Source organism: Bemisia tabaci, chromosome 4 (assembly GCF_918797505.1).
Source record: "Bemisia tabaci chromosome 4, PGI_BMITA_v3".
In the NCBI taxonomy this organism is placed as follows: Eukaryota; Metazoa; Arthropoda; class Insecta; order Hemiptera; family Aleyrodidae; genus Bemisia; species Bemisia tabaci.
This window is the reverse complement of record NC_092796.1, coordinates 60,596,500-60,624,097: the sequence shown is the minus strand read 5'-3', so window position 1 is coordinate 60,624,097 and position 27,598 is coordinate 60,596,500. Positions and strand designations below refer to the sequence as shown.

Genomic DNA, 27,598 nt, shown 5'->3' with positions numbered 1-27,598 from the left:
CTGCTAGAACCACGGAGAGCTCACAAATGCCTTTTACCAACTTCACTCATGAAGTAAACTTCAAATATTTGCGATATTTCCACCCCTATTTCAACTCCAAATGAAGATGCGACGAGAAAAATTCTATTTGGATCAACAGAAACTCCCCCTGGAAACCTCTTGTTACCCCGATTAAAACCGAACTTCAAATTAATTAAAATTCGTATTTTAACAATCGGAGACTTCTCCACTTCTCTTGAAACAACTAGATTTTCCTCCGGAAAACTGAAGAATCACCAAACGGACAATTAGCATTGCAAATAGTATTTTTCCCCATGTGTGTGCTGACTCGGTTGACTAAAAACCGAATTCATGATTCATGATGAAAACAAGCAGACACCTAATTAGAACGTCGAAGTTCCTCGAGTTCAGATAGTGTGTTGGGAAATTGTAACGAGACTTTTTTTTCGCGTGCCGTGGCAACGTGAATCTGTACTCAAGTGAAGGTATGTGCCCCCCCCCCCCCCCCCTGCACACCCCTCCCCACCACCACTTCGGCGGAATTCTCCTGCTTCCCTCTTTCGAAGCCGTCAGGCCCGTTCCTCCCTGGCATAAGCCTTCATATGGACGTATTTCTGCCAAACGGAACTATGTGCATTCAGACATGAGCCATGAGACCCATAAGGATTTACACATAACAGAGCACACGTCATAATGCACATAGCTCTGTTTAGCAGAAATACGCCCATATAATCTTCATCTGCACCTCTTTCTGCTCGACGATCCGAGCCGGCTTTCAAAGGTTCTCGTATCGGTCATTGGGTTTTTGAATGAATTCCAGGGAGCCGCTGGTTGTTGAGCGGAGAGCTCCTTGGGCTGTGATCAGTTGAACTTGACTTGAAATGTGACAAGTTCGCAACTGCGGCGATTGGGCCGAGCTCTTTGGAGGTGCTAAAATAATCGCTTCACCCCTCGCCGCCGCCGCGCCCGTTCCCTCGCCCCCTCCTCTTTTATCGCCTCGTCCGGTGCAGGTCCCTGGATCCCGGCGCGGCGCTCCCGTCCTAATGTAGTCCAATGACCAAACGTTGCCGAGAAAGTTCATCAGGTGTCAACGCTTTATCACATGTGCCGCGCCGTCTTGCGTATTTTAAGATAATCATTTGGACGTATTCCTGCCAAACGGCTCCAGAAACAGGTGGGAAAGGAGAGGTGTGCTCGTTAGTTGAGTACTGTAAGAATGAACGGGAATTAAAAAGCACCAGTGACGTCAGCGGCAACGAAGTGGTCTCCGTTGTCGCTCTTGCTCGGCTCTAACTCATGAGCCCTGTCCACAACGCTCTTTTCCCATTCTCACGGCTCATGAGTGCCGCATTCAGTTGGCACATGGTTCTCTTGGACAGAGTGTAAAATCCCACTATTCCATTTCTCCAAAGGGATTGCTTTAACATTGATTCTTAAGGAGCTTTCTAGAGAATACCCCGTCGTTTCCCCGGTGTTCCACCGCCTTCAATATCTCGATAGGCAATGTGAGTGGCTTGGAAGCAGTAATAGTTGCTCGCCGCATTTCAGTCCCGATCACTCGGTTTTTTCATGGCTGTTCAAAGAATACTTCCGATTTGGTGAGACAACTCTGCAGTTTGATGAGACGTTTATTCGAAGCTTTTGGCAAACCTCACGTCCGATCACCAGGAATAAAACAACTTTGTATGAAATGCGGTCAATGAGAAAAATGAACTTTATTCAGAAAATTCCAATGGTTTATAAAAAGTAAAGCTAAGGTTAAGAAAGTCATCCATGGTAGGGAGGGGAGTAAGCATTCGATTAAGAATGTAGTTATGAGATCATCGATACATTTTGAGGTGATGATGGATTGGAATAAGCAGTTGATACTGATGCACTAGGAGGTGAAATTTGGTCTTGTAAAGCTTTGAACTCTAGATTTATGACAATATTGGAAATTTCCCTTTTCGCCTCAAGCTGGAGAAGAGGGGGTAGGTTCTTAACAGATGTCATAATGGATTTAAAATAAGCTTCAATGGGGTCCAGCGGAGGAAGCTGAGGGTGAGATTGAGATGCACTTGAGATAAAAGTTTTCATTAATTCATGGCATTCTTTGTTTTGTTTTTGAATCTTCGCGACAATCCTGTCACGAGGGGCTAGTTTCCTTCTACCGAGACTTTTTTTTGACCAGATCCTGGGTTTTGTTGCGGCAGAATTTGGTGATGTGGAGGTCACAGTCGAGGCAGTTGCTTTCCAGCCAGGGATCTGATTTGAAGGTGTTCTCTTGGCAGGATACTCAGCTTCTTCTTCCTCGCTGCTTGTGTCGTCAATTGCATCTTCTTCGCCCTCCGCTGAAGCATCGTCTTCGTCGACTTCCACAGAAACATTCTCGTCAATTTCGTTGGTAGTTTCTCCAGAATCATTCTTAACCATCCTGAAAACAGAGAGATGAGAAACTAGAACATTTAACTTTGGTTCAACTCTGAAGGTGGTTGAGTGTTTTACAGCAGTTCAGATTAAAAACTAGCGGAGAAAAAAGCAGCACGTCGTCTCCCGGACAAAAGAACGGAGCTCCATTCCAACAACAATTAATATACACTTTAAAAAAATGTACATGTGCCATTTTTATCCAAAATATCTCTGATTTTAGCATGATATCTGAGGAAAAATCAGTGAAATTTTCAGTTAAGAATGTTCAAAACTCTCCTAGTTAATATGCAATTTGGGAGGGGAAATTTGGTAATATTGAAATGGAATTACGTTCTTTCGTGAGGAAAACGACGATTTATGAACGCCGAAAAACGCTGATTTTGGCAGGGCCGGATTTGCCTCCTTGCCGCCCATAAGCCCTGGGCCATCTGTATTTTGCCACCATCTTCCCGCCCAACACGAAATATTGCAGCAATATTGTCAATATTGAAACAATATTGTCATGTAAATATTTCCTTAAATACATTGCAGAAATATGTTGACAACATTGCTAAAATATTTCATGACAATATTGTAACAATATATTTATAAAAATGTTTTAAATATATTTACAAAATATATTTATGTAATTACTTTTAAAACAGTTTGTAAAATATATTTACAAAATATTTTAAAATTATTTTAGAAATATTAGTTTAAAAACATTTGTTTAATATTATGTTAAAAATATTTTATAAATATTTTTGTAATATTTAAAAATTTATTGCTAAAATGGCAAAAAATGGTTTGCGATTTCTGCAATTTGCTTTTTTTGCTAAAATGCCCACCCTTGTGGCGAGAACGACAAAACAATTTGCAAAAGTGGTAATTTTATTGTGCGAAAATGGCAAACTATACTTTTGCGAAATTAACATTACTAGTTTATGCTATCATGGCTAAAATTTTTGCTAGATTTTCAAAATGTTTGCCAAATTAGCGTATGGTTTTGCTCTGTTTACCAATTATTTTGCGGAACTTACTAAAATCAATCGCTAGAAAAAAGAAAGGGGGGGGGGAAGAAAAGACAAAAAGAAGGGAAAAAAATAAATAACATAACATAAATACATCGACATAAATTCAAACTAGGAAAAAGCTCAAATAATTAAAACTGGAAAAAGACGCAATTATAAAAAACAGTAATTTGGTAAAGAAAAAAATGAGAGAGAGTTAAAAAAAACGAAAATTTGTAATACATGAATAGGAATATGTTGAGTACAATTAATAAAGAATTTGAAACACAAATTACAGGATGAAATAAAAAATAATAAATAAATAATAAATAATAAATTCTGGTAAAATATTATAAGAATCCGTCAATAAACAAACATATTACGGACTCAGAGGCCTGCGATAGTTAAGAGATTGAATTTACGAGCCCATCTACATCAAGCCTGGCTGGTCTGGTGGTAAAGTACTGGACTTCGGATATCAACTCCACCCCGAGGCGTGGGTTCTAATCCCGACTAGGACGGCGCAGATTTTAAGGTCAGTATAACTCTACGATCCACAACCTGGACGCATGTATATACATTAGAAAGAAAATTAGTACCAAAAACGTCTCCTAGAGTGCGCGCACACGGATATGGAATATGATAACCTCATCGCAAGTAAATATTTTTAAAATATATTATCAATATTACCTTGACAATACTGCTGCAATATTGTCAGGGGGGCGGACAACAAACTATTGCAGCAATATTATTTCGATATTGTTAAAATATTGTTGAAATGTTTTTGACAATATTTCAGCAATATTTTTAAAATATTTCCGTGTTGGGCGGGTTCTCATTTGTTTTGAAACATCAATAAAAACGAACAGGAGAAGGGGTACATAAGACGCGTTTACTGGTGTTGGACACATTTTTTGCGAAAGCCCTGTCAACACTACACCATAAGTTCACGGAACTTTGCGCGAAAGAAAAATTTCGTAAACCTATCTCTGTGTGGACGAGGCCTTCCATTTATAAGAAATAAACGAAAAAATTAGGTAAGAACAAACATAAATGTGGTTTAATAATCTTAACTTCCGCCCGCGCCGTGTCGCGTTAACCGCACTGAGTTTGGCGCAATGCGTGAAGTATGCATGCAGTCTTGTAGGCGCTATGCGTTTCACGCCAACCGCTGCTGACCGCACTGTATTTGACGCAATGCGTGAAGTATTCATGAAGTTATGTAGGCGCTAATATGTGTTACATGCCAACCGCCGCGCCGAGGGCTTCGCCTTTTCACCTCAAGTCTCCTCAAGTGAGGCCGTCAATCATCCGTTGACTTCAAATCATCTACTTTCCCCATCCCTTCCTACGCTCGCATCCAGGGCCGGATTTACCTACTTGCCGCCCATGGGCCGCCTGTATTTTGCCGCTCCCTTCTCATTCGTTTTGAAACATCAATAAAAACCATCAAGTGAACATGCCGGAGGGAAAGGGAGGGGTGCATAAGATGCGTTAAATCGTGATGGACACATTTTTTGCGAAAGCCCTGTCAACACCACTAGCAAAAGTTCACGGAACTTGGCGCGAAAGTTAAGTCTCGTAAACCTATCGCTGTGTGAAACGAAACAATTATGAAAGAACGAGCATAAACGTGGTTTAAGAATCTTAACCTCCCCCGCCGCGCCGCGCTGACCTCACTATGTTTTGCGCAATGCGTGAAGTATTCATGCAGTCTTGTAGGCGCTATGCGTCTCACGCCGACCGCGACCGCTGCGGACCGCACTGTGTTTGACGCAATGCGTGAAGTATCCATGCAGTTTTGTAGGCGCTAATATGTGTTACGTGCCAACCGCCGCGTCGAGGGCTTCTCCTTTTCATGTGAAGTCTTCTTCATCATTGCTCTCTCTGCGCCGCGCCGTTCCAGGCCAAATTGCGTGTTTGATTTCTCTCTTAACTCGACTAATTAAAGGTGCTGTCTCTTGTATCACCAAAGACGACAAAATTAGAAATTACTATACTCTCAGGAAATGATAGATTTTGTCGCCTTTTCTCGTTTGAATTTTTTTTCCTGAATCCGATTTTTTTTATATATGCTTACATTTAAAAAAAATTGTAAAAATTTGCCGCCATGGGCCGCGGCCCATGTGGCCACCCCCTAAATCCGGCCCTGAATTTTGGTACATTTAAGGAAACGCAGATGTTCCATCGACAGAATATTTAAAATGATACGGCTAGTCTGCTCTTACTTTTTCCTTTGTTCTTAAATTCATCGACTTTTCACTTGGGTTTATATACTTACATGGTTTTTTCTAAGGGATCGCTTAGAAATGATAGAAAATGACAGATAGAGGCGTCCTTTCTATTAACTCCTGGTCCAAGCACTAGTTTGTTTTCACGCTTCCTCTTTATGTAATAGTCGCGCAAGTACTTCCACTTATTTCTGCAATCTCTCTCTGAAAAAATACGGAAAAATTGACACATCAGTAAAATAGACAAATTACACGAGACCAGAAAAAGACGAGGAGAGAAATAAAATAGAGCAATTTCTCCTGGGTGATAAGCTCAAAAATAACGTTGATTCTTCTCCGACATCTATCAATTATTATCGAGAAAATGGAGATTTTCCTTGGGCTCATCAGCAAAATGGACTTACTCCCTTCGCTTCAAGATGTCTCTTCTACTTTCACGAAGCGGCAACATACGGAACACGAACAACTTTCCCGAGGCCGAGGGTGCCTCCAAGAAAAGCAGGCTGTAGGTTGGGGGGGGGGGGGGGGTCTCCCGGGGCTTATCTTAATAATGCTAGGCACAAGAAAATCAACTCACCAGGTTTTTTGACTGCTGCACTAATTTTCCTCCAGATAGCATTTTTTAAATTTGTTTTCTTATAGTCTGGGTGCTCCAGACAATATATTGAGGGATTAGCTTGAACGAGACTTATGAGTGTCTCCTCTTGCTCCCGAGAGAAATACACTCTCACCATTTTATTTTAATTATAAAGAGGCACAAAGGAGATAAGAGAGAGACACACACACACACAAAGAGATAGGCACACAAGAAGATAGGTGCAAATTGAAACAAACTATAACGGGGACTCGCCGACTTGCGCTCGGGATTTGCAACGTGCGCGCGTCTCACCGACCGAACTGACCGACTCCGACTGGAGCGCACAGCATCGCAGGAATTCCGACGCCGACTTCGGTTCCAAGGCCGGGTTTGCCTAGAACCTCCGCTCCGTCCAACGGAAGTTGCCGCGCAGCGAACATCGCGAGCACTATGCACCGCACCTTGAGTCCCTTTAAACTGAGAGCCAAGACAATGTGAATCAATTTCTGATTGGTTCCCGTATCTCAGGCCTCCACAGTGTCACAAACGGGAAGAAAGATTACATTTTCACCGATTGCAAAGATTATAATGTACACGGAGAAAAAAACTTCGTGCATGGGCCCCGAAGTTGAGGTCATATGAATCGCTGAAGTTTTCGGATCTCGCAGCCGAAAACTTGAGGACTAGCTGCCGAAGTTCGGGTCAGACATCTGAAGTACCTAGGTACATACCGAAGGGTTCGGGTCACACATCTGAGTACTCTGGTACTTACCGCAGTAATTCGGATGTCTGAACGGAACTTCGGCAGTTGGACCTCAAGTTTTTGGAATCGTGATCCGAAAACTTCAGAGATCCATGTATGACCTCAATTTTGGGTCCCATGCACGAAGTTTTTTTCTCCGTGTAGAACGGACCGGGGAATAATGGGGTAGAGAAGCAACGGCGAAAGAAATTTGAGAATGAGTCGATCAAAGATTACGAAAAACTGCCAATTTGTGTAATCTTTATTCCCATTTGTGACTCCATTAGGGGGGTTGTCTTGACTCTTAGTATAAAGGGACTTTATACGGACCCAAGGCGGTTAAAGAATGGTGGTCGCATTTCGTACCCTCTTGATGTCACACGGTATCGGGTACGTTTCGGGTACATCCTGATTGCATGTCAAAGCATGCTGCGCATCACAGCCTTTGAAATGGCGGCTCAACTCGAAATGCGAGGCATCTTTTTTTATTCGCCTTGCCATGCACCCTTCTACAGATCCACATTGACAATGATTTCTTTTGACATTCAAAATAAGGTACTAATCACAACGTCTTGATATTTCCTCATTTTGGTTCAGCAGTGGATGGGTACTGCCAAAGTTGAATACTTCCTCCAAATTTTACAGCCGAAAAACTCCCACGTAAAAAAGAGAAGAGGAAAGAGTCATTCAACTTCTTCGATTCTGTATTTGACTCCTCTTTGGATCAAAGACCTTGATCCCCCGCCGAAATGGATTTTGGCTTTGTTGTGTTGCCATGTAACTTGCTCCTTTTCCCTGTCGCAGTTAAAAAATTAACGTATCACGCAGCGGTCGTAAAATTTCAGGGCTAGGTTCCAACTTCATTACGTAAGTCGATGAAAAGCTGAAATTTGGACTCTGGTTAGGGGACAGTCATTCAACGTTGACTTTATCACTCAAAGACCAAAATGAAAAAGTTGTTTTATTTTGAAAAATGTAACAATTAGACCGATCGTGAGATTTTCCCGATCCACAGGTGATTTGTTGAAAAACTCGATTATATTTGACTGATATTGAGTGAAAAATACGGCATATTCGGATTTTTTTCAGTTCTAAAACTTTCAGACGTAGTTTAATTTATGGCACGAGTACTCACCAATAAGATATGCAACTGCGAAAGAGTCAGTAATATAGAGTCAACGCTGAATTTTTCGAGGGGACTGTACAATAGTTTACAGTCCGGAGAAAATTAGTATACGTCCAAACGCAAATGGTGAGGATGGGAAAGCACATCATCATCACATAATCACACAGAACTTCAAAATCAAATAAAACTGTAACTTTCAAAGTACAACTTCTTGCGAGTCGAGTAGCATAGGTAACGCAGGGAATGCATGCACGCGTTGAAGTTTTCTTATATGAAACGCATGTTTCAGGCATTTCAAAAGCTGCTGTTAAACATATTTAATACAATTTTTACAATACAGGCTCAGTCAGAGTTGCACAGCTTTGAAAACGAAAGTCTAGAATGCACGTGATGTCAATTGCAGGGGTGTTGCACACGGACAACATCGGAGGCGTTGAGTGGTTTATTGCTTGCTCTTACATTGTAGTAGCACCGTTCACACATTTGGAGCTAATCTGTTTCATCAATCAAATTCAGTAAGGAAACCGGTAAAAATCTAAAATGTCATTCGTTCGGCGTAGGTTTACGCACACAATTTTCTTCAAAGGACATCAGCCAAAATTCTCGCGAAAGTAATCCAGCCCCCACTCAGTTAAAAAATTCAGCTAACTCAGAAGTCGGTGTGAGTCAAATGGTATGTCGATGGCCAAACTGCAAATCCGCACATCTCCGTTTCCGACGTTGAAGACCTCCCGTCAAACTCTATTTTCTCTTTGAAAAAATAGTGAACGTGATCTCTTGGAAACTTCCTTGAATTTTCTTCTGTGTTAGCAGAATATTCTACATAAATTTCAAGCTTTTTTGGCTTGTCTATCTCTCCGAGAAAAACAAAATAGGAGCGGAAATTTTGTAACATCGCAATGGAGATACGTGGTTTGGATTTGAAGTCATAGATATGCTGAATAGGTGATGATTGAAGGAAGAACAAAGGCGGAGTAACTGAACTTCTCCTTTTCGAGTAAAAATAGGGATTCATTAAGAGGCTCTGGTAAAATGGACGGGTGGAAAACTTATTTGAGTTGTTTTAAGAAAAGGACACGGTGCGCGGTGTGCGGGACTGCGGGAACATCCTGTGGACAGGGGTCATCACACTTTGCGCTAGATGCGTCTGCCGTCCAGGTCGTGCTCCCATCTTGCTGCACATGCACATGCAGGTAGGTCTCGCTGTGATGCATTGTCCTGTCCTCCTACGCAAAAGTAGGGACTCGCAGTTCGCAGTATTGTGTCACAGATTGTCCACAGACTTGTCTCTTCATTTAGAGGGCATTGTGAAAAGTGCATGCAAGTAATCTCATTCAAAATAACATGCGGAGCCTATGGATTCGATCCACTTCAAAATCCTCCGGAAAATAAAACCGTGAGTCCATTGACGCGATACGATCGACAACCGTCAATCGATCGACAAACCCCATCAATCGATCGAAAAACCCGCGAGTCGACCGACAACCCCATGAATCAATCGACAAAATCGTAAATCGTTAGACGAACCCCTGAATCAATCCACTAACTCGTAAATCAACAGACGAGCCCCTGAATCAATCGACAAACCCGTAAGTCGATCCACAAACTCGTAAATCAATAGACAAACTTCTGAATCAATCGGCAAATCCGTGACTCAATCGACAAACTCGTAAATCAATAGACGAACCCCGGAATCAATCCACAAACCCGTGAATCGATCGACAGACAAGTGATTCGATGGACATACCATGTGAATAGATCTACATACCCGTGAATGGATCGGCAGACTAGTGAATCGATGGACATACCTGTGAATAGACCTACAAACCCATGAATGGATCGACAGTAAACCCGTAAATCAATCGAATTTGTCGATCAAGTCGGTGATCAAGTCCATTGAATCTCATATTTTTATTTTTCCATTGCTGAGAAGTAAAGTAGTATAATATCCAACTATATATTAAAATCTCAAGGCTAAAATTGTGAACGTTGTGTATACCATGCCAGAAACGCTGTAGTTTTGAGCTATCTCCCATTGACACTGTTAAGCATGAATCTATGCACTACGATGCTTTCTAACAGTTTCTAACAGTTATCGGTCCAGGTGAATGAAGCAGGAATGTTTATAATTAGAATATTGATAAAATCTGCGCCTTTTTTCAACATTCGCAGTCAACAGAGCGCTCTTTTAACTTAAAGCAACGCAAGGAACAAAAGGAGAATATACGAAGTTGGGTTCGAACCCAACATACAACTATTTAAACTCCGCGGTGGGCCGGGTTGCATACACTTGATTTTTTGGGCGAAATCGAAGATCTGTACACGGCCAACGCGGGCTCACTGTATACGGCTCTCGTTACAGGGCACAGGTGAGACCAGATTTCGCCCGAAAAATCGAGCGTATGCAACCCGACCCACCGCGGAGCTTAAATAGTTGTATGTTGGGTTTGAACCCAACTTCGTACATCCTTACATTGTTTTACGTTCCGTGCATTGTTCAAATGCCAAGTTTACCTCTCGGAGAGACATCTCAGTTGATTTGTATCACGTTATTTTGTTTGTAACGAATTTTCTCTGTGAACTGAGGAGCCTACAGGAAGTTATACGATGTCTGTGAAGTTAGCACACCGACTTTTAAAATTTTCGATTTTCTCTTTGGCCCGTCATTGCTCATCATTTGCTCACCTCGAAAATAGCCTTCATTTTTTTTGCTCCGGCATGTACCCACCAAAAATCGAACTTGAACTTTCAGAGAGATACGGGGTATTCTCGGATGATTTAAATCCCTGGTAAAAATTGGCGATAAGAGCTGTGTTTCAAAATACCATAGGAATTCTTATAGCCGGCTAAAGAAGGCTACAGAAAATCATATAGCTGGCTGTAGAATGCGGAGAAAATCATACGGCCGGGCTATACGAAGCGATAAAAAATTATGCAGCCGGGCTATAGTTCTTATCGCCGGGCTTTACACTTTATCACCTGACTGTTGCTTTTTCGCCATCGATTATAAAAGCTATAAGAAATTGTGTAGAAATTCGTGTGCTTTGGAAATCATTAAGTTTGATACGGAACCACCTTAATATTTACAAAACACAAGTTATATTTTCCTTTAATACATATTTTTTTCATCAATTAAAATGAGAATAATCCATACAGGAGGTGCAAACATTTCAAAATCATGAGTTGAATAACGCTGACTCCGCCAGATTAAATATTAGAGCCTAACACAAAGCGGAGCGGCGACGCACTGGCGCCTACAAACCTAACAGGGATACTTCACGCATTGCGCAACGCGTGAAGTATCCCTGTTAGGTTTGTAGGCGCCAATGCAGTTTCGCGCTGGCTGCCCGCCTGCCGCTACGTCGCGTGCCACGGCGCTTGAAGCAACTATTTCACACCAGAGGTATTGCACAGTATCATACGAAACTGAAGGCGCTCTAATATATTAGTAATGGCAGGTCTCTATCAAAAGTACGGAGCTTTCCTCGCATAATAAATCAAGATACTACGGCCCAAAAAGAGAGCAGTATTCCAAAAACTCACAAAGTCCTAGCATCCGTAATTAGTAACGTTTAGCATACACTTTGTCGCGTGGCTGTTGCTTAATCGCCATCGGCTATAAAAGGCTATAAGAAATTGTGTAGCCGGCTGTAGAAGCTATTGGAAATCTTACAGCCGGCTGTGGGTCTATGGTATTTTGGAACACAGATTCTACTGCCATTTTTCACCAGGGATTCCAAAGGTGGTAATGGGAAATGACGGAATGAATTTTAAACTGAAAATAGTGCTGCTTCGATTAATTTTTTGATGGAGGGAAAGATAATGTTGATACATTGTAAAATTTCCGAGTTGCCTAAGAGTGCTAACACCAACTCAAAGACACGGCGCAGACACTCACACAGAGGCAGACGAGGACGAGACCTGGCGAGTTGTTGAATATTCCCCTCTGTGGATGGTGACGGTGGAAGCTCCCCTCCACGGTGGCGAGTTGGCTGGTTGTGAATGAATTGAGAATCCGGCTTGGCGGTCGCGTAGTGGGGCAGAAGAGCGTCAGAAGTTTCATATCCGTGCACAGGCCGATTCCGCGGCGGCATTCACAGCGACAGCAAGTGGTGAGATGCACGTGCGTGCGTTCTGTTCCTCCGGGAATCCGGTTACCTCTCCCTGTGTTCTCAACACTTCTCAGCATCTTAGATTTTGGATTAAGTTCGCAAGTTCCAAGTGACTAGACTGTGTTTCAATGCGGTGACTTCCGGCCTCCAACCAGCGACCAATTTCTTCCGTGTGTGTTCTGCTCCTTGTTCTACGCCTCTCATGAATTTTCTGTTTTTTTAAATGTCAGTGATAATTGTTGCACACATCCCTGGATTATTCGGGAATGATTCTGCCCAAATCATTTTACATGGTTGTCTTTTGGATAATTAACAATTCGTTCTCATCGGTTGTGTGACCTAACTCGGATTTTAAGTCTCCTCGATTGTGTGGAAAATGTCTCCTCGGTGTCACCTCTGCCCGTGGAATCTGAACAATTCAGTGAATTTCAAGTAAGTTTCCACCATTTTATGATTTGAGTGTTGCCATAAGTACTTAGTCTATAGCTCGCTGTCTTAGCTTTTCAGAATTTTCCCCTAACTTTTATTTTTATTTTTCCCAAACACCTTCATCAGTAGATTTTTAGGGTCGATTTCTCCAGTTCAATTCGAAAGAGGATTGAAATATGAGTTATTTTATTTTGACAAAAATGATCGGTTGCCAGGTTTTAATTTTAGCTTTTTGCGTCTATCAATCAACGACGGTTTATCTTCTGTCGGCGCATTTTAGGTACCTAGGTTCTTCTCAGTGTATTAGAAATAAATGAAAGTTAGAATTTCTAGTACGCCATTTTATCTTCAACGTGGTGCCACCTATCCTATTGTCTGGCCAGAATTATTCCAGGCTCTTCCTTCACTTCTCTGCTCACTTTGTGGCGTTCGGCGTTCTGTTATTTGTTCTCTGTCGCACATCCTTCACCGGGCACTGAGTTGCTCCATTTAAGCGACGCCCTGCTTGCAATCAAGTGAACTACGTAACCTACGTGTCCTTTTCACGTATGAGCCCCAGAGATTGCAGCCAAATGTAACATAAAATTTCACCGAGAGCCATCTCTAATCTCACCGGGATATTCTCTGATTTTCTACGCCACAATTATCAATTCATCTGCACATTCTCCATCCTGTAGTCCTCGCAAACTCGCGTAGTCACAGTAGCCAACCGAAATCCTCAAATTGATCACAGAGGAAAGCTTGGAGACTTAAACGCTGCTTAGAAAAGTAAACCACTCATTGACGTGACAACTCCCCATTCGTCCCGTCCAATTGGTCATAATTATTATAACCTATTTTCCTTTTAATGTCACACAAATCAACGATTTTTTTTCCGTCCAATATAAACAAATGGGTTCCTAAATTTCTTGTGAACCTCTTCCGATATCACTAGGCTATGTCTGAACCGGTTCAGAATTTTGGTTCTCCGCAACCCTTCCACAACACACCAAACTAACTACATACCTAGCTACTCATCGTAGTGTTCCTATAATGGATAGCACCCCTCTCTTTTTCCCCTATTTTTGCCGATTTCATGCTGAAATCGCAGGTATTACAAGATCATCTTGTTTTGCATGCGTCGTTTCAATGTAGTCAGTCTCATGTAGGTGTGATGGTCCCTATCCCACTTATCTCCATTTTTAAGTGGCCACGTGGTCGCCTAAAGCAGCTGCGCGTTCGCGAAATAATATGCAGTCTTTCCCCTCTCTTCGTCGTTTCTCGGATAAAGGAACGTAACTCCATTCCAAAGTTGCCAACTTGACCCACGCAATTTATTTTATTAAGCGAATACGCAAGCCGAATTTTTGTTCAAAATTTGCTCGATTTTCACATGAGATTAGAAGAAAAATAAGTGAAATTTTGAATTAGATATGCCCAAGATTCTCCGGTTAAAATTGCAATTTGTGAGGGTGAATTTGGCAACATTGAAATTCAGTTACGTTCTTTCGCGAGGGAAACGTCGTCTTTTGTAACAGGATGAAGGTGAGTCCCTGGATTCGCCGATCGATTTGTCCCGAGGGCTGGATTCTGGATCGTTCCAACTTCCAAGAAGTCCAGGACCACTTCTGAAGGTTGGTGGGCGCCGGCGACCCTCTCAAAGTACCCTGAGTATCCCCCTTGCTCTTGTCCTTTCTCGGAATCCCTTCGTATGCAGTTACCCCACGTATGCGGAATTTTTCTCAGATCTTTGCTTATTCGCAGCTTCTCTCTTGTTTTTTATCGCACCGGATCAGATTCTACCTCTCCCAGGCGCCAATTCTACCTCCTGAAAGGTGAGCTCTGGAATTCGGCCCCTGCAGTATTGCCTCCATTCGTTCTGTTTGTGACTTCATGGAGTCAGTTAGAATCGCCCGAACAATTTTTTGCAATTCCACGCGGTTTCTTCCGGTAATTTTTACTTTCTCGCTCTCCTTGTTTTTTCGCTTTTTTTTCAAACAAAAAATTTCAAAGATTCCTCGGTATAACGTGTAGAAACTAATATTACTTCAATTGAAAATTTTCATTTTAGAAGTTGTAACGAGACTGGCTTTATTTCACCCATTATCTCTCTGTCCTCATTGAGTTTTACGTCTGATTTTAGGGAAATATTTTTTGGTCTTCGGGCGTCAAATTTTTGTCGAATTCGAGAGACGGTCGCGCGATTTTACAATTCTGCACAACGTGACAGATTTTACAATACTGGAGCGCGAACTTTTTTATGAGTATTCTGTCTTGAAAGAACGAGATATTCCAACTATTAAGCACGTAAAACGACAGGGAGAGCATTTAGTAAGTACGGGTTTAATTGTCATTGAGAATAATCGTTTAGTTCGGATTAAAAGCCACGTGGTTTATCTTGAAAAGGTTTCGTTTTTTACTGTATTTGTTTAAATTTGGTTCTCCCTTGTGGGTGCATGACGTTGATCTATTACCACCACCTCATGAGCCATAGAAAGTAGCAATAAACGATTTTGACTTCCGAAACGCAAAAATTCATAGGACACGCCCTCGAATTTCGTCCATCCGATTTACTCAGCAGCCGCATTGAAATTTTCTCCTTCCTTTCGTATTTTAATGCAAAAACAGTTCCTAACTGGAGGGGATGCCACATGCAATACCTCGGATACCTAAATATTAACGTCGAAGTCCATATTTCCTATAGAGACAAAAATGTGATTGCAATATCAAAATTGTTTACACAGAGATAAAATTGGGAGTGGTATATTGTCATACCTCTGCATATTCCGAAATTTGAAGCATGGGAAACGGACTGTAAAGTCCGTAGAGTTTACAGCGAAAGACGACAAAAAACATAATTTCAATCAATCTCACACTGAAACAATATCTCACTGAAAATTAGCAACAAATTGATCTAAAGGCGCTGACAGTACATTACGTTTGAGGAAAGATAGGAATATGTTTCGGTGAAATTATCATAATCATTTTATTAAATTGTGTAGAAAATTGTTTGTAAATGTAAATATTGAGGGCTCATATAGTTGTCCAGGAAATTCATATTGAATCCAAGAAAATTTGGCAACGCTCGAGTGTCTAGACGGCCTTTTTCCGTAACCCCTCTGTGTTCATATCCGAGTAAAGGACAGTATTATCAGTGATAACGCCTTGATGCAACTATACGTGCTCTCCGGACGTCCGTGTTGCGTGCGTCAAACTGAAGGCGCTCCGGTCGTTGTAGCTCGCGTTGTGCTCGCAGCCACACGCTGTCACGACTCGGTGTGGCGGTGAGATCCAATATCCAGATTTTTTAAAATAGTGGAAAAATATATTTTCCTGTCCTCCTGCCTTAACATATTCGTAACAATTCCCCAATGTTAATGTTTTGCAGTTCCTCGGTTAAAAACAACGTTTCGACGGTGAAATTACGGGAGCACGTATCTCGTTTGCGTTGTTTGAAAATCCCCGCTGCTGTTTTATTTTTTTGAAGGAGAACAAATCAATAACAATCCTTGAAGTTTTTACAGAGTTTTCTTCGCAAAGAGAAGAAAAATCACGACAGTTTTCAAGAATTGACGTTGAGTAGTTTTCCATTTTCAAAATAAAGTATGACCGGAAGAATGCGATGTCGCAAACCGATCACACATCACACGTGAGACCACCGGATCACACGTGAGGCCACCAGATCACGTGTGATGTGGTAGTTTCACCGTCGATAAGCCCTACTTCATTTACAGCTTCAATCCGTGTAAAATCTACTCATCTGCAACTACTTACTGAATTTCACTCAACTTCTTGAATTGGTGAACGTTTCTCCTTCTGAACCACTTCTAAATCTCTCACTTTTCCCTTACCAGGCTGGTTAAAAATTTTGATCGTTTGATCAGTTCGAGTACCTAATATTATAAGAACCTATTTTTTTCTCAATAGATAATTTGACATCCATAGCAATTTAGGTAGTAAATAAAAATCAAATAGCTGAGCTGTCCTTTAGTCCCCAAAACTAAATTCCTATACTTTCGTGTAGGACTGGTAAGAACTCAATGAACCCACCTCTATTTTTATTTACGAACCTCTCAAGAGCGAGCAGGGACCCGTTGCCCACTTCCCTCAAGTCATTATGGATAATTATTCAATTAGAAGCCATCAATCGGATTTCATGGGTTTATTCATTCGGTAGCCTTAAGCACGTGGATTTAATAAGGTAAAAACCCCACAACTTAGATTTGCCTCCCTCTCCTTTCGTCAGGTTTACGTAGAATTTTCCACTCCTGTGTCGGAAGCCCGTAGAGTTTTTCCACGTTAAATTAAGGAGCTCGGAGGACAAGCCGCATGAGTGAAGTTTGTTCTTTTCAAGAGATGCATGTTTAAAGTTTTTAACTTAAATGGAGCCTCATGGCAGACGGAAAGCTCTCTAACTCCCTTTTATGCTTAAAATTGGATTTTAGCTGTGAGTTTTTCACAATACATATTTTAAGACCAGTTCTAGTTGAAACCATTAACATCAATTTTTTTTTTAAAAAAAAAAAAAAAAAAAAAAAAAAAAAAAACTGCATTTATGCGCCTTGCCCCTAAGCCCGTGAATTAAGCACTGATCACAGTGCACTAATAATTTACCGTGCAACTTTCCTCGCAATTTCAAACAAGGAAAACGCGTATCCTGTCTTGACCAAGTGAGTCACGGACTTCGGCGAATGTCCAGCGCTAGCCAGCCGAAAATACCCGTGGCCGGCGCATACCTTTATTCCGAGAAAAAATAAGTTTCGTCTGACTCACAAGCTAGTCATCGGCGCGGCGAGCCGGAGCGAAGCTATCCCGACGGAACCATCTTTTATTCCCCCGAGCCTTTTCTGGTGGCAACCCGGCATGAATTCCTTTCCTTACAGAGAGAGTTGCGGGTTAAAATTGAAAACCGCATTCCGCGCTTAATTTCCCGTCCGGCCGTCAGAGCGCTGCACTTTCCGATGCCCCCGTTCGAGTCGCCGAACCTCGCCGCTGCCGCGGACGGCCGCCTCAGTTCGTTTCCGTTCCTCGCCGCGAGGTTTCACGTGGTCGCGGTCCACTCGTCCTCAGCCCGCACTTGGACACTTGCAGTCATGGTCACCTCCGATCCAGCCGTCTCATCAATTTCAGAGAGGAAGTTTGCTGTGCCTATTGCGTTTCGTTGTTCATCGTGTTTAATCGAATCATATGTGTGCTGTTTTATTATCGCATCACTTCGAGGAGACTTGCAATTTTTATTCGATCGCATTTCAAGAAGTGTGATATCATCGGTATCGGCCCAGTTTACCACGGGAATATCGATAACGTGTGCGGTTCTCTTCAGTGTTTAATATTTCGCGAATTTCGGAAGTTTCTACGCTCGTGTTTTATCTTTTATCCGCTCCGACTTTCCTACTCGTGGAATGGATCACCCCTACTTCCGCTCGATGCTCAGATTTTTCGGATGAGTGATAGCAAGTGAACACGTTTCCCTTAAACTTTGGCCTAACTTATTTGAAACCGGTTGTAAGTTCTGATACACTCATACTATTGAGCGTTTCTTTTAAATGAACGTTCTGTGGAACAGACTTGCGTGACTTAAGTTTGCAAATTCCAGCTCAGGGATACCTTTTCTGAACTTCTGTGGGGCACTGAAATGGCCACGTGGTGTTCGGGGTCATTTTCGCTTCATTGCACACTCTCACCAGCTGCAGTTCCTTGAACCCCAGGTCGGTGTTTTCTAATTACTTCTTTTTCTCATTTTCGGTTTTTCGTGTTTTTGTTGTAATAAAATTTGTTCGTTTAGGTCGGAAATTTTACTCGTGTGCAGTCATAATTTAGTTCAAGTCACTGATAAACTGAACGTGGCTCCCATTTTCTTCCGAGTTTTTCTCTCAAATCTTTTTTTTTTTCTTAATTTCAATCCACTGGTTTTGTCCTAATTCTGATCAATTTAATGGAGATTTTATCAGGGGTAGAAAGTTTCAGGTTTTTTAGTTCTACGCATCAGGACGTACTTATAGATAGCGCGGTCGCCTTAATTTTCTCAAAATTAACACGGTCGCATTAATTCTACGAAAGTTCTCACGAAATAATGCATTCTTAACAAGTCTTTTAACAACTAAAAGCTTCTGAACTATTAGCAGTTGAATTTTCTCCAAAATCCCACATCAACGCGGTAATTTTATCCCAAATTCTATGCTTTTGCACCAGTTGTGTAATATCTTATCAGCGCGTTTCCACTTATTTTTGAAAAACATCAACACCCCTGTCTCATTATTTATCCTACTCAGTGCGTTGAGCGTTCATTTTTTGAATGCAACTGAATTTTTGATCCGTGTTACCGAACGTTCGGTTCATGAAGTAGAACTCATTTCATCAGTTCTTTCAATCTGCGTAGTTCGGTTACATAAATTGAAGGTTGGGTTTGAAGAGCTGAATAGTTAAATTACAGGGATAAAATTGAACACGATGCTTTCCTTCATTTTACGGATATGCAATTTTACCTCCTTGGAAGTCAAGACAGGTGTGCATCTACCACGTGTTTCGCCCTGTCCAACTTTTCTACTTCGCGTTAAAGTCTCTGAGTCAGCCGAAAAGAGTCACGTTCTCCTTCATTTTGTGCGGGTATGCAATTTGGAAGTGAAAATTATCGACGTCGAAAACCCTCGGAGACTTTTGTCATTGTGAAGAATCCATTGCGAAGAAAGTTTGATGAAATCCAAGTCTGCGAATAATTTGAAGGGCATGAATATGAGTAGAGGATTGAACAGTTGGATCAAATTTATCGATGAGAAACTAAGATTTCATTTTATGTATCCATCCTGACGTATCTGACTGAAGGAGAGTAACTATTATCCAAGTCTTTCTCCCCATAAAGAAATTAATTCCATACGAGTTTCAGTTTAAAATTCATTTTTTACTGTTTCCATCACCCCCTTTGGAATTGGAATCATCCGAGAGTATTAAATTCATCTAGGCTCATCAGTTAACAGAGAAATAGCGCTACAAACAAAATAACGTGTTGTATAACAACTGAGGAGCCTTTCTAAAGATGAACACAGCATTTGCATGAATCGCGGAGCGTAAAACAATTGAAGGATGTACGAAGTTGGGTTCAAACCCAACATGCATCTATTTTAACTCCGCGGTGAGCCGGGTTGCATACTCTCAATTCTGTGGGCGAAATCTGAGATGCGCTTACGACTTTCGCAATACGGGTGCAACTAGTGTTTTCGTCGAGCGTAAAATCTATTTTGGCGAATGCACCTGGTTTGTCTCAGTAGTGATCGTGCCGTCTCACAAGATTTGCACCATCGCACTAAGACTATTACGTTCAATAGGAGTTTTTTCTACGTATAGAATGTACAGCTTTCCATACTTACTTTTTTGCGCACCTTAAAAGACTAATTAATTTTCTGCTTGACTTTCTGTACGCCAAGAATGGTATGTTATTTTGGTACATTCCTTGTTGCAGTCGCCGCTTTTTTTAGTGCACTGATGTAAACGTGACGTGATCATTCGTAAGGTTTTTCGATATAATAGATATTCTGAAGGGGAAACAACGATCTATTGGAGAAGGTTGACTGGGATTGCACGGTATATACAGCCATTGAACTGTGGTTGATCTCATGGTCGTTTCAAAAAACTGGTTTCAGGCTTCATTAGGCACCGCAGTGCAGTAAGGATCTAGGAATCCTCAATCCTCTTCTACATTCCCTAGTTTGCACCGGAGCTCTTATCGCCTGTTCTCCGTTGTAACTCTTGACCTTGATGATGAGCTGTTCCCTCGGTCCCAAGGAGATATCGGTTCGATTTTGAGCCTCCATCAACTGCTTATCGAGCGACCTTAATCTAGCGAGAGCATTGACATGACGGTTTGGGCTTTATCAACGAAGGTCATTCGGTAGAGGAGAGATGAGTCTGTAATGAACCCGGTTTGTAGATTCGTCGATTCCAGAGATGGCAGCTTAGAAAATACAGCGGCAGCACTCACGACTCTTTCGGTCGTCGGAGAACCCCGCTCCTTCGCGTGTTTGATTAATTTTACACCACCGGTACAACCCCCCCCCCCCCCCCCCCCCCCCCACAGTAATTTCATGACCAGGGATGATGTGTGTTAACAACAGAACCCCAGAAAATATACATGCCGAGCTTATTCCCCTCTCTACAGAGGCAGAGAAGCTCCCTAAATTACTACATCGACTTCATTTTACAATCAGGAACTACAATTTCTGGCTCATCCGTAAAACCACTAATGCACTTAGGAAAACCAACGGTACAAACGTTGTCTCCATATTGAACCAGATATTGAAGTTACGAATTTCAAAATGTAGTTCCAATGCATCCGAGTGGACTACATTTCGAAACAAGGAGCTACTGCCTCTGGTTCATCCATAAATGCGCTCGTCGGCGAAAGGAAATTTATGAAACGTACGTTGTTTCTGAAACAAGACAGAAATAGTAGTTTTCTGGTGCAAAATGTAGTTCAACTATTGATTTCTTTCCGATGAATTTTTATTGGCCGATTGCTTACGGATAGAGGGACGAACACATGAACGTATTTATGCCAAAAGGAACTATGTCTCACGCCGAACCCTATGCACATAGTTCCTTTTAGCATAAATCCGTCCAGTGACTTCGCAGCGACCGAGGACGCATGGCGGGCGCGGGCGTCGTTATGCGGGAGTAAACCTTGCGTGTGTGGTGGTGTGCGTGTGTGTGGTGGTGTGCGTGTGTGCGTGCCCTACTTGACGCGTCGGCGTCACGTGGTGCCGTTGGTTTGATGAGAGTCTGCTCCACCGATGGTTCACAAGAACGGATCCCTGTTGTTGTTGCGGTGGTGTTGTCTCATGCCACGCTACGCCCACGGGAAATCCGCGGCTGCGCCTCCATTCTCAGTCTGATTTACTCCGTTTCCTCCCTACGCTACACCTCGAGTTGTGGCAACGTCCAAAGCTCCAAGGTTGCCCGATTGGTGCTATAACCTACGTTAAATGGGGATATGTGATGTGCTGAATTTCCAGCTTAATTTGGCAACATTGTTAAGCTCCGATGCCTCCCACCGCTCCTCGATGAGATTTGCGCTGCTTGTCGCTTCGACCCGTCACACTGGAGAAAAAAGTCGCTTGGATCTTGAGTCCAGACTCTTAATAACATTGACAAGAAAAAATACTCTAGATTCAATCGGATTTTTCCTTTGAATCGAAGAGCCATGCTTCTCGATTTGAGCGGATTTCCTTTTGATTCAAGCCAAAATCTGATTGAATCAAGAGTATTTTTTCCTGTCAATGATTTTAAGAGTCTGGCCTCTAGATCCAAGCGACTTTTTTTCCCAGTGCAAGATGGAGAAGTTCGGCTTGAAGAAGTTGCTTCGCGACACTGTGCTCCAACCTTATTGTGGAAGGGTGGACAGGGTTCTGGCGGTCTGAAACACCCGGAAGCGATGGAATTTCGGAATTGTAACTTTCAAGTAAAGAAATTCAAAGGCCGCGAAGCGGTCAAGGGGCTGAGCTCCTCAGTATGACGGAATAAACATCAAGAATTGCCGTCGTAGTATATGTCATGTTTCATGGCTTAATCTACCGTATGGCGGTGGTTCTGTCTGTCATGACGTCAGCACCGATCGATCAGTTGAAGATCGCGGTTTGATGAGCGGTGGTACCGCCGATCATTTAAGGGGGGAAAAAATCTCTTCCCTGTGACGTAATATGGATAGGGTCCATTATGGTTGCGAAAACTATGCAATTCCATTGGACCGGTTTTTTCTTCTCTGTGTCACTATTTTTTTGGCACCTATCAAGTTCTAATCCAACCACCCTAAAAGGAGCTGTGGCCACCTGCGGTTCGATTGTCGAATCGTCAGCGAACGACCTTGATCGATTTATCGCATTGCAACGATAGGGGCTTATCGTTTGAAGTCGTTCGATAACGGTTCGAAAATCGAGCCTGCTATTCAGCGAGCAACCCGAAAATATGAGGCAACCCATGAAGTTGCATTTCTGCCGTGCTGAGGATAAACCCCGTATGAACATTCAAACGTTGCCAAGTCTTCCCCCGTTAAGCTGCGTATTTTGAAGGGTGGACATGAATATTTCCCCCGTACATTTTCAGACTCTATCGATGAAATTGCGAACAAAACGCACCGTGAAGATGGAAGTAAAATGTACTTAAGTTTCTCGGAAAATCTGCATTTCGTCACAGGGAATTTGGAAACGTCTGAAGGTTCTTACGGTTTTTTCTTGCGCACGACGGATCTCCTCGTCGCGTCGCGCTGTTTGGCTCAAGACGAAGGTGTAGAGGGAACAGACTGCCACTGTCTTGTTAGGGAAGAGAGCCGTATGAGCCACGGTTAGCCCATGCTTGAATTTGTCTCGTGGCTCATCCCAGAATGTGCTTACTGCTCTTTTGCGCAAGACGGCGGCAGAGGGGAGAGGCCGGGGCTGGCTATCACCCATTCAATTTCGTGGCTCATTATCATCTCCTCAATATGCATCCGTTTTAAGGTCCTATTTAAATGCGTGTAACATTTGTCCAATTTAATATTCACACTGCTCTGAGCTACTTCTGGGACCAAGTCCTTGCCCATTGTTTAATTTGTCTGACGGAGTTGTTACGAGCTACATTGTAGACCTAAAGCGATTACTTCATTAATGTCCCCCCTCCCGACTCCGCGCATTCCTCCGCCTTTTTTTCTGTCTCTTTTCCGGGGCTGACCTGTTTTCTATCTACCTGTTTTACAATTCGAAGCTCCTATGCCTTGTCTCAAATTTATTTATCAGAATTCAGTCGGGAGTCGGTCTTAGATTGCGTGTACTCTTGCGCTTATCATCGTTTCCGAAACGGAGGAACGTAACCTCATTTCAGAGTTTCAAAATCGACTTAGAAATTAATTTTCTTACCAGAACATGAACGCGCCGTTGCCGTCCAAAAATTGTTGATTTTTGTCTGTGATGAGAGAAAATATCGCAACAATTTCCAATTAGAAATGCCTGGCAGTTCCGTAGCTGAAACGTGATTCGCAAGGGGTAATTTTGCAACGTGGGAGTGTAGTTACTTACGTTTCCCCTCATAGTTATCACGAGGTGAGGTAAGGTTAGTCGCGAATACATGCCTCTTTTCTCTTTCGTTCGATCTGGGAATCGTGCATGGTTATTGAGTTCGATCTATTTCGGGTTGAAATCGAAAATCGCGACTCTGTTGTTCTAATGCTCTTAGTTCCTTCTTCTTGAGTAGTTCGCAATTGGTTTGTTACCCTCACTGATGCGTTTCAGCGCTTGAAGTTATTGCCCTTTTATTGGTGAAAGCCCTATGTGAAGAGGAAGTGTCTGTCTTTTCATGTTAAAATCACTTTTCAACCATGGATTTTTGTAAATGCTCTTTGAGCGAAAATGTCCAGATCGTCTCGCGATTATTCACTTTTGCCCTCCTTTCGACCTGCTTAAAAATAATAATAAGCCCTTTTTTCTCGTTATCAACAGGCATTCTTCATGTTCATGTACGAATAGAGGAATATCTTACTATCGATTTTATCAACAGTTTTGATAAGTCCCTCGGAGTATTTGTTTCTTTCTCCCTCTTTTCGCAATGGCGCGAGTGTCGTCTAGACAAGTTTGATTAAAGTAGATGCTCTTGGAGTGCGAAAAGAGATCATTGATTGGTGAAACGGCATCTTCTCTGAAGTCACGCCCTCTTGACCTCGTTGGCACAAGTCGATTTCCGGTTTGAAAACCAGAAAATTAATCGAATCGAATCCACTCGGCAAAATCATCCGTTGGGCCACTTGACTGTGTGAGTGGGCTCCGTTTGTTCGGCTTTTCTGCTCGAGTTGGATACGCAACACCAGGGGTCGATAACCTTCTGTGCTTTTCACATTATTCGCGACCCACGGCAACGAGTGCTTTCACAATTGATACCCTTTTCTCAAGTATGTGAGACACTTTTTCTTCTTCTTTTGGGAGGGAGGGGGAACTGTGGGAGGCTTCCACGCCACAATTTTTAAAGTTGAAGCACCAATCGCGACGCAGAGGCAGAAACAAATATTCGGGGGCTCTCCACAAAGACAACGATCCTAGGATGTCAATCCCTTGCGAAATCCTAGTGTAGCAGCGCTCTTAGCGATGCGCCAGTTATGGTAGCGTGGTCGAGTCATCGTCACAATGTGACGCGCCTTCAATCCAGCGGGCGGCAATATGCTTACACCCGTGGTCGAATAGTTATCTCGTAGCGCCTTCCCATAATGAAGTTCAAGATCGATGGCTGCTTGCGAATATACGTTTATACATCCGCGATTGTAACACTGCACACATCCGCACATGTTTTATGTATTTTCAATTATTTTGTTTTTGTAAAAGCATAACTTTATTTTTCTTAAATTTTTGTGCGAATTTTCTGTAATAATTTAAAGTATTTTCATAGAGATTTTCAAGGCGATAATTCGGTACCTTCCTATTTTCCTTTTTATTAAAATTTTACACGGGCCGAGTTTCTGAACGTTGCAATCTGGTTACGAATTTTTCCTTAGCTTATGATAAAAACGGAAAGAGAGTCGTGAATAATAACGCGTAATCCTAGTTACACTTTTCGGCGCTTTTGTGAGGCTCTGTAAATCTTGTGGACTTGGACCTCAAGTCCATTGGGTCCAGGTATTTAGCACGGCAGCTTTGTCGATTAGAGGTGAAAAATCGGTTTTTGGTATTTAGCACGGCAGCTTTGTCGATTAGAGGTGAAAAATCGGTTTTTGAAATTTCGACGGAAGGAGGAGAGGAAATCAGATACCTAGAGGTGAACTTCACTAAGTTGAGTTCCAAGCTCGGAGAACGATTTAGACGGCGTCGATTCAGGGGTTCAGCCTCATTTTCTTCTCGGACGTGTAATTATCGGCGATAATTACTCAGACTTCTGTTGAGCGTGACACCGACAACTCCGGAGGTCTTCTCTTTTGACTGCTGCTCACCCGTCGTATGATACAAGAAGGGCCGACGCGCTTTTATTGAATGTTAATGAAATTTCGATACGTTAATAATTGAGATTGTCTTAGGGTAGCTGTCGTGAGTTGATCGAATCGGTATGTTATTATGTAGATTAGTAGATGAGCTGGGTCAAACCTCTCGCCCCAGTCGTTGAGGTCCGTATGCCGTTCACTCTGCGCAATCCATTCCGAGGCTCCAAGATTGACTCAAACAATTTGATTTTTTACAAGACTGCACCTGTGCAGATTTAGTAAGAAATTTTTTGGACTTGTGTATAAGATCAGAAGAAAAATCAGTGAAATTTTCAGGCAGGAAAGCCCAAGATTCTCCTGGTGAAAGTGCATTCTTGGGAAATTTGGCATTGATTTGCAGTTACGTTCTTTCGTGAGAAAAAACACTCATTTAGCGATGTTTTTTTTTTTAACAATCGTCACGATAAATCGATGGATATTTTTGGAAACAGTGTACATTCATCGCCACGTTTTATTATGTGTCTATTTTTTTTTTTTTTTCGAAGAAAACTCATCAGAATGTGTCCTCAAAATTGTGTGAATATGGTTTAACTAGTGTAGACAGTGCACCGAACATGTCGAGTCTAACTGTAGGGCTTAGTGTTCTTGCCTAAGAAAGCTAAAGCAATAGTCCTTAAAGTGAAGTCAACGTGGAAATCGGATTTTTTACTTCAGCTATCGAAGTGTTTTCTGATTCTCTGTCCGTTCGAATCACGTGGCTCCAATGGCAACGCAAGCTTCGATTATTTACAGCACACGTCAGACAGGTTTAATTTGCGCATTGGATTCGGAGAGTAGCTACAATCAGTCGTAATATTTGACTGCGCAGTAATCTCTCTTTGACTCAGCGTGACTCTTCGCTCCGCACCTTATCCGGGCAACCCAAGGCCCTTCCCATGCTAAGGGACACCATTTCAAATGTTGTGCTTTTCAGTTTTGTGAGTTTCAAAATGTTCAGATATTTTGAAAACTTTTTTTTACTATAACCCGTCCAAATGAAAGTAGTATGGTCATTTGGAGATTTATTTGTTATGTCCGTCCTTTTATTCTTTGTATGACACGGAAGTTTTCGACGAACAACTTGTGTAGACCGTCGAATCTTTCGGCCCAACAAGTTTAGATTGACTGATGATTTGTCTTTCATAAGTTGTTGGGTCTTCCAGCCTTGACATAGCTTTGCTCTTCTCCTTATAACGTTTTTGGTGCCCTCCTAATTTTTCTCTCGATTTTTGTTTCAGCGCTTGTTAATCATATTCATCGATGTCACCCGTCTGCTAGCAACCGTGAGTTATACTTTTTTACTTTTTTTAGTTTGCTCCCCCTGCTCTAAATTACTGCGGACGCGTAATGCCATGTGCGTAAGCCGAATCCCTGGTTGCTCGAAACTGCGTAGGCCGAGAAACTTTTTGCACCCCCCGCAGAAAGTTCATAGCGCTCCCATATTTCAATTGGTTGCGTCGTCGAGAAGTTTTTGCACCCCTTGTGCGATCGTACCGAATCCAATGGGACTACATTTTGCAATTAGGAACCACTTTTTCTAGCTCATCCGTAAAAACGCATACGTCTATGGAGAAACTAAGAATACATACGTCGTTTTTAAACTCAACCTGAAATTGTAGTTCCTAGTTTCAAAATGTAGTCCAATCATGGTGAAGTGAAAGGAGGACGTATTTTTGCCGTCATTCTGCATCTCGTCTCAAAAGACACCCATAGTTTTCTATTAAACGGCTAAAGGCCTGGAAATAATTTCTTCACTTCTCTAGAAACGAATACCACAGGTTTTGGCCCTTTATAGCTCTCCATCGTAGTTTGAGAGATTGTGAGCCCAGGAATTGAAGGAAAATAATTTTCTCTCCGGTGGAAACTGGCTTTCGTACCCGGAAAAGAAAATGGGTTGCCGTTATTTTCGTGGGAAAATTTCTTGAAAAACCGCCAATTCTTGAGAATTGTTGAAAGTTACTGAAGTTTGTTATGCAATCGAATTCTTGTACTTACTTAACTCGCGGCAAGATTTGGACAGGTTTCCCGGGAGTACTTGTGAAT

The 27,598-nt window shown here is 42.2% G+C and overlaps 2 protein-coding genes and 1 long non-coding RNA gene across 4 annotated transcripts in view; 1 reads left to right on the top strand and 2 right to left on the bottom strand.

Moving 5' to 3' along the window:
• The window catches only part of LOC140224548 (uncharacterized), a 318,986-nt gene that overhangs the window by 254,703 nt on the left and 36,685 nt on the right, over positions 1–27,598 (bottom strand). The gene's annotated exons all lie outside the window — the stretch shown is intronic.
• LOC109031793 (uncharacterized) lies at positions 1,707–6,680 on the bottom strand. The gene is made up of 3 exons (XM_019043556.2): positions 6,207–6,680; positions 5,680–5,833; positions 1,707–2,413 (listed from the first exon to the last, which is right to left on the bottom strand). The coding sequence occupies exons 1-3, from the start codon at positions 6,361–6,363 to the stop codon at positions 1,813–1,815; spliced, it is 912 nt and encodes a 303-aa protein (XP_018899101.2). The 5' UTR covers positions 6,364–6,680; the 3' UTR covers positions 1,707–1,812.
• LOC109031774 (uncharacterized) overlaps positions 11,896–27,598 on the top strand; it is a 92,294-nt gene continuing 76,591 nt past the window's right edge. The window contains exons 1-2 of one of the 2 annotated variants that reach the window (XM_019043521.2): positions 11,896–12,618; positions 26,794–26,838. The gene's annotated coding sequence lies outside the window, so the exon portion shown is untranslated. Of the gene's footprint in view, positions 12,619–17,135; positions 18,303–26,793; positions 26,839–27,598 lie in introns of those variants that run through there. The other variant, XM_019043519.2, reaches the window with a different exon arrangement.

Bases quoted from the DNA above. Each gene is read 5' to 3' on its own strand.
- LOC109031793 (XM_019043556.2), bottom strand. From the start codon at position 6,363: ATGGTGAGAGTGTATTTCTCTCGGGAGCAAGAGGAGACACTCATAAGT. The intron at 5,834-6,206 runs GTGAGTTGATTT...GTATTTTTTCAG, and splicing joins TGCAGCAGTCAAAAAACCTG to AGAGAGATTGCAGAAATAAG. The intron at 2,414-5,679 runs GTAAGTATATAA...CTCTGTTTTCAG, and splicing joins GATCCCTTAGAAAAAACCAT to GATGGTTAAGAATGATTCTG.